The sequence below is a fragment of the Pteropus vampyrus genome, unplaced genomic scaffold (assembly GCF_000151845.1).
Source record: "Pteropus vampyrus isolate Shadow unplaced genomic scaffold, Pvam_2.0 Scaffold149, whole genome shotgun sequence".
NCBI classification, from domain to species: Eukaryota; Metazoa; Chordata; class Mammalia; order Chiroptera; family Pteropodidae; genus Pteropus; species Pteropus vampyrus.
Genome location: NW_011888930.1, coordinates 872,791 through 879,843, shown reverse-complemented (window position 1 = coordinate 879,843; position 7,053 = coordinate 872,791). Strand labels below are relative to the sequence as shown.

Sequence of the window (7,053 nt, the reverse complement as noted above, 5' to 3'; positions counted from 1 at the left end):
CACAAACCCTTGGAATTTACAAATGATATGTGTAAAATCTAGTGCTTTTTACAAATTGCAAGCATGAAATTTGTGCATCTTTATGCATCAGAGTCACTTTACCATCTACTTCATTGCTCCGCAAAATGAAAATCTTTTTCTCTGGTAAACTCCATTTAATGTCGGGTGCATCTGATCAACATTCGTGCCAAGTCTTGTGCATAGGCTTTGAAACACTCATTAAAGGATTCTTTTTTTGTGCTCTATGGTGGTGATAGGGGTAGAGAAAAGAAACACAGTGATTATTATATGGTTACAATGAAGAACTTTTCTAGTTATTGAATTGTCCAGTTCATTTTATATAATACATTATATGAATTAGGCACATATAAAGGACAATTTATCCTTTTACTAGTTTGTCATCATGTTACTACAGCTATTTAGTGTTGTTTTGAACCTATTCTCATCACACAAAAAAATTGGAATATGTATATATGGTTTCTTTTGTATTTTAAAGAAAAAAAGTATGCCAAACTTCTCCAACAATCTGGAATTTTATTCCATCCATATACATGCATAGTAACAACATTTGTTGAGAAATTATTTCTATCAGAAGTAGAACATTATCTTTGTGATCACCAGGTGCAGTATTGCTACTCTTATATTTAAATAGATCTTATATATGAATTAAATTCATACTTGCAGCATTGAGTTTAGGGTTTCGATTTAGACTGTGCCTTTCAAGATAAAACTGATGAATACTATCTCATTACTTACAATACTGCTTCCAGTAATTTTGTTCATTCTTTATAAAGTATTGCATTTAACAGCAAAGGTTTAAAAATTGAGACAGAGCTGCATCAGCGAAAGAAAATACAAGTACTATACAAGAAAAAAATTGCCATCTTCATTTAACATACATGTTTAAGATTAAGAAAATGGACAGAAACATACGGCTACGTACAAATGCAAAGCCTAGTGACTAAGAGACTGTATTTGCTAAAATATAAAGTGCAAATGGAGCCTGATTATCCAAGAATTAAAATCTTAAGGCGAACTTATAGCATGTGTATTAGAATATCTTTGCAAGTTATATTTTAGCATATACAAATATCTGCAACAGCATATAAGAAGAAATCAAGATACACAAGTGCTTTTGAAGCTATTTCTAAAATGCTTTTCTGTATTATTTGTGACTATTTTCTTTAAAAGCTACTATACAGTGCAAACCATATGTGCTACACAATAACTATACAATAACATTACAAATGACTTTAATATAAAGTTTTTAAATAAAAAATAACATAACCACAGCTATGAATACTGCTGGTAAAATAAATTAATTCTTTTTGAAAATGGCACCAATAATACACTTTACTAATGGACCGTAATGAAATTACACCTCAAGTCTTCAACTCAGCCATGATGAATTATCTCCTGATTGCCCAGATGTAATTCAAACAGCTTTCGCTTTGTTTTTGTTTTTCTGGACTGGGTAGAACAACATACTAAACACTGGTACCAAAGGTGACTGATGTTTAATTTAGTTAGTTATTTCATTTGACGTGTTCCGCTGCATGTGATGAGCAATAAAACTTCTTGTGAGTTATAAAGTTTGAGAGGTTGTTGAACTGGATGTCACATAGCCGGCAATATTTCCCACTGGTTGTAGCCTGGGTGGAGCCATTCACCCCCTTTGCTATGCTAGATAACTGTTCCTCTGCGGAGGGAATTCCTGGTGAGACGTTCTCGTTTGTGGCTAACGGGTTCTCAGAGATCCAAGAGGGAGACTTGTGGCCATCGTCATGCTGAGGATTCTGGGAAATGTTCTCCTGCTGGGGGTTGGTGGCAGGTCTCTCATCTTGCTTCAGTCCACCATTAACTATTACCATGCCTCTATTTTTGGGCAACAAAGGCAGAGAATCTTTCTTCGGCACAGCGCACCCATTTGCGGAAGCCTGGCCTTTAGGAGATTCGCTTTCCGCGTTTGTGCTTTGCTCTATGTCAGCGTTATGGACGACAAGAGAGCCGGAAACATAATCGCTTGGCTTTATTCCATAATACGGAGAAAGCTGGTCAGCTCCTTTTGCCTTCTTTATTGCTCCAGGGTAAAGGCATTGGGGAAGGAACAAATGTTTGTTTTCTTCTTTTGTAGCAATGAGCTGCGCGGCTTCACTGAAGACTTTCAGGCCCTGCAGGGTGGCTAGGTGGGATGAAAATAAATTTCCGTTGGGGGAAGGCTGCTTCGGATTCCCATTTTTCTCACATTTTATTATGCTTCTTTCATAGCCGACATCAGGGCTGTTCCGCTCGCTTTCTGGATTCGGAAACACTTTGCTGTCGAGTTGACCCAGGTCGTTACGCTGATGGGCAGTGACCGGGCAGAAATTCTGCTTGTGTGCCAGGTAGTTCTCCACCTTGTTGAAACTGATCTTGCACACAGTGCACTCGTGGTAGTCCAGCAGCCTTTTGGGAGACGCGGTCGTCCGCTCAGACTGGGATAAACACTTTTTGCTGAGATCTATGGGCACGTCCATCTCTAGGCAGGAAACACTGGAATGAGTGGTGTCACATTTGGACACCGGAACACATTTGTTGATCGTCAGAGAAGTTTCCAAGTGCTTTGAGACAATTCCTGGGAAGATATCACATCTCGGATGGTAGCAGTCTCCTAGCCCTTCGGTGGGTTCTTGGGTGGAGGTACATGGATTGCTGAGGTTGGCTACGTCAAGAAATCGCTGTGGGACCAGGGGAGGCCGTTGTTCCTGTTCAGGTAGGCACATCTCATACATCTTCCTCCGCTTGCGTGTGCGCATGGTTCTCTGCATGGCAGGCACTTTGCTGGAAGCAGACCTCTTGAGCGGAGGGTCGTGGCGAGTAGCACAATAATACTGTTTGTGGACCATGTATGTTTCGTGCCGGCTGAAGGTGATGTTGCAAGCTTCACAGGTCGTCTTATTTGGGTCACTTTCCCCATCCACTAAGGGGACACTGGGATTTTTCACATCAACAGGTTTTCCATTAATTTTATCATCATTGCTACTAGAGGTGGAGAGCTTCTTAGCTTGAGTGGAAAAGTCCTTGTCGTGGCCCTTCCCGTTTGGCCCGATTAAATCTAAAACAGTGGAAGAACTGATGCAGGACGTTTGAAGAAGTGGATTCTCAGGATCGGCAGAATGAGCGGCTGGGTTGAGGAGGTTTATGGAGGTTTGGCCCGTGTTGGGACTCACAGCCTCAGGCATCTTTTCTGAAACACCATGGAACTCTGGAGACTTGGCCATCTGCTGCCATCGGCTGCTGCAATAATGTTTTTTGTGCACTAGATAATTATCCAGATTATTGAATGTTATGTTACACTCAAAACAAGTAGCCCCTTTGGGCATCAAGGGGCTGTAAATTACAGGAGGGTAGCTACTGCTTCCGTGCCTCAGTCGCCGATGTACCAGCTCAGACATCTTGGCTAAGATCTCTGAAGCTTGAGGGACCATTGTAATATCTTGGGGAAAAGCAAACTGAGAGAGAAAAGGACCCACAGGGAAAGAAGGCCCAATATTAGGCTGGACGGGAGATGAGGCGAGTCTTGGACTAGAGGGCTCAGACTTTATTTTCGTGTAAGAAAAGCTCTGTTTATTCGTTGTAGGCTGTATCTCTGGTCTCTGGTTAGTGAGAAAGAGCTGAGTCTTTTTCTCACACTTGTCCAGCTCTGTGTCAGAGCTTGCGTCTTTAGTCTGCATGTTCTTTTGGCTCTGAGGGAGTTCGCTTCTGGTCAACAAGTCTGTGGCTGGCTGTAAGCTATCTTCGGTTCCACTTGGAGAGTGTTCTATATCACTTTCTCTGGGAAGTTTGCCTCCAGGGACATGGAGTTCCTGGTGCTGCAATAACTCCCTCTGAGTCTGGAAGCCGAAGTGGCAGTGATTGCATCGGAAGGCAGCTTGAGTGAGATGGGAGAACAGGTGTTGGTGAAAGTTGATCACAGAATCAGCAGTGTAGCTACAGACGGTGCATTTTAGACTGGCACCTGGAGGGAGGAATTCTTCCATTTTCACTCCTGAAGAGACATACAAAATAAGAATACTGAGAACCTCACGTGTTGGCGTTGTAATGATATGAACCTTTACCAATGATCTAATGTCTTCAACGCAACAGAAATGAATTGAAATTTTCAGAATCTCATTTGTGATATTAATTTGTGTGTGTGACAGTTTTTACTACATATGATAATAGTAATAGCACTTTACAGTTTCCAAAGCACTTTCATGTGTATCATAGTGGGATAGGCGTCATTGTCTCTGTTTTACAGGTCAGGAAAAAGACGCATGTATGCTACGAGAACTGATTATAATAATAAAGCTATTTGGTAATGGAGCCATTACTAAACCTCAGATTTTTTAATTTCTAACCCAGTAACTTCTTACTATAACACTATGTTCTATATTAGGAAGAAGTAGACATTCATTAGAGTTGATAGTGATGACCTGTGTGCAAATCAAATAACTCTCAGCACATTGATTAGGTCTTTATTCAAAAGAATCCAAATAGGAACTATTTTGTAAAGTAATTAATAACCCCCTAATTTATCTTTGGTACAAATCTAGAATTTCATCCATTGGTTTTGCTGAACATGGTTTATCTCTCCAGGGCTGATTTTTGACTCGTGTCACTAATACAATTGTTTTGGACCAACATCCATACTGATTGATCACTGCCTGTTCCTCGTCAGTTATTAAATATTTTGACGGTTACCAATGACTGGTGGGTAAACCTCACTGCAACATTGTGATTTATAAGAAATATATGTTTGGTCACTTAGATGACCAAATGTATCATTCCCATTTATTGATACATGGTTGATCTAAGTGACCAAATATGTATTTCTTATATATATATGGCCTTTGACCAGAGTTCCTGGCTCATGGCTCCTAAAATCCTTGCAATATCCTGCGATAAGTGATAAAGACGTCTTTTGTTATGTTAATGAGGGAACCCTGGGAAAGCCCTTAGGTAACCTCAGGCTGGTTGCCAAGAGAACCAACCTTGTGATTACAGGGTTGAAACTTTCAGTCCTCCTCCCATCCCCCAACCTCCAGGGAGCTGAAGGGCTAGAGAATGAGTTCGGTTGCCAGGGTCAGTGATTTAATCAACCATGGCTATGTAAATGAGGTTTCCATAAAAACCCAAAGGACAGGGCTCAGAAAGCTTCAGGGTTGGTGAACATGTGGAGATTTGGGGAAAATCGCATAGAAGCTTTCATCCTTTCTCCATACCTTGCCCTGTGCATCTTTTCCATTTGGCTGTTCCAGAGTTATATCCTTTTATAATTAACTGGTGACCTAGTGAGTAGATGGCATTCACGAGTTCTGTAAACCAGTCTAGCAAGTTAATCAAACCCAAAGAGGGGTCTTGGCAACCTCTGATGTATATAGCCAGTTGGTAAGAAGCCCAGAAAACAATTTGGACTTGCAGTTGGCATCTTAAGTAGTGTGGGACTGACCTCTGGAAACTGACACTATATCCGGGTAAATAGTGACAGAATTGAGTTGAATGTAGAACACCCAGTTTGTTTCCAGAGAATTGCTCGATAGTGGTGGGGGGCACCCTTTTGTCCCACAAATTGGAATTAGGATCTGAACATTTTTACTTCCTAAGGCCAACTCTCATTCCCATTTGTTGATACATGGCTAAATTAGGCTTGGCTCCTCCTTCTAGACTAGTCTAGACTCTAGACTAAAATGAGAATTGCCTTTTATATTTATAAGCTAAAAATATAGCAGAGAAAACCCACTTCTGTGGTGATAAAAGGGGACTTCTTATTCCTGTCTTCTTTTAATCCTTAACTAATCGAATATTCATTTTTCTCTTCAGGTGACGATCTCTCTATCTCTATTTTTGTTTTGTGCATGATTTTACTCCACATATGAGACAACCTGTTTCTCCTTCCTCTACTTTATTACCTACATAAGAGCAGCTCATTTGCAGGGAAAGAAAGAGAAAAAGGAGAAAGGAAATTGCCTATTTTTATAGGTTCCAAGACAAAAACTTGCACTATACTAGGATGTTGGAGGTTGGAGCTAGTTTTTAAAAAGCCAGTACCTGTTTCAGACAAGATCTTGCATGTTTAGGATGCTATGGCTGTTGACAGCTCATCACCTATTTCAGTTTTTCATTTATTCAACCCAAACAAAAACAGTGAAGGAAGCATCCTACAAGTTTTGTATTATAGGTGCTTAAGAACTGTGATTCCAAGTCCTTGGTTTGCCCAGTCCAAGAATGTTCCTAGAAATATCTAAAGTCAGTATAATTCCATATATTTAATTAACTTCATTTTTTAAAATATGGGAATTAGAATACTATTTAATGATATTAACAACAATTGGGCATATAATTCCAAAATACATGGGAACAGTTGCCACTTTGCTGTTAAGAGTGGGATTAAAAAAATAACTTGTTTTTCAGCCTAATTTTTTTTAAGGAATTTTAAAACATAATACTAAAGGTGGTTTTATGTCATAAAAATCAACTAAGCTGTTATTATACATGCTCTGAAAGTCAAGAGAATTTCATAGATCCATATTTAAAAGTTAATTTCTCTCAAGTGTGATTTTAGTTGGCTCTATCAAAATAATGGCTTTATTTCAATTCAGCAAATACTTATTTTTATGTACCCATTATTTTTTCTCTGCCATGCGGGAAACAGTATGGTCGGTTTGCAAAGATTGCTTGACACTTAAATCAATGAATATTAATGACAACATAGAAAAGGTATTGAAACTTTCTAAAATGATGCTGTTTTCCTTCAGTTGAAAAAAATGGAATGATTTGGCCTGCAATCTGAGCATACTAGTTAGAACAAAATTCATACCCAAGTTCTTTGAGTAGAACATATCGATTATAAGCAACCTAAGATTACCAGGTGGGTCCAGCAAGTTAGATTTGATTTTACAGGTAGATATAGTTAGATAGAAATAGATGTATACATGTATATATGTATATATGTATATATGGATGTATGTATGTAAAGAAAGAATAGAGCCTCCTGGAGCAAAAGAAGAAACATGGGAGGCACTTACCACTGTG

General features: G+C 39.3%; 1 protein-coding gene across 3 annotated transcripts in view; it reads right to left on the bottom strand.

Annotated features, from left to right (window-relative positions):
- Window positions 1-514: 514 nt before the first annotated feature.
- Window positions 515-7,053, bottom strand: part of ZFPM2 (zinc finger protein, FOG family member 2) — a 457,642-nt gene continuing 451,103 nt past the window's right edge. For all 3 annotated transcript variants that reach the window (XM_023536141.1, XM_023536142.1, XM_023536143.1), the window contains one exon: window positions 515-4,027. In XM_023536141.1, the coding sequence (XP_023391909.1) occupies window positions 1,536-4,027 (2,492 nt within the window). In that variant the 3' untranslated portion in view covers window positions 515-1,535. The remainder of the gene's footprint in view (window positions 4,028-7,053) is intronic.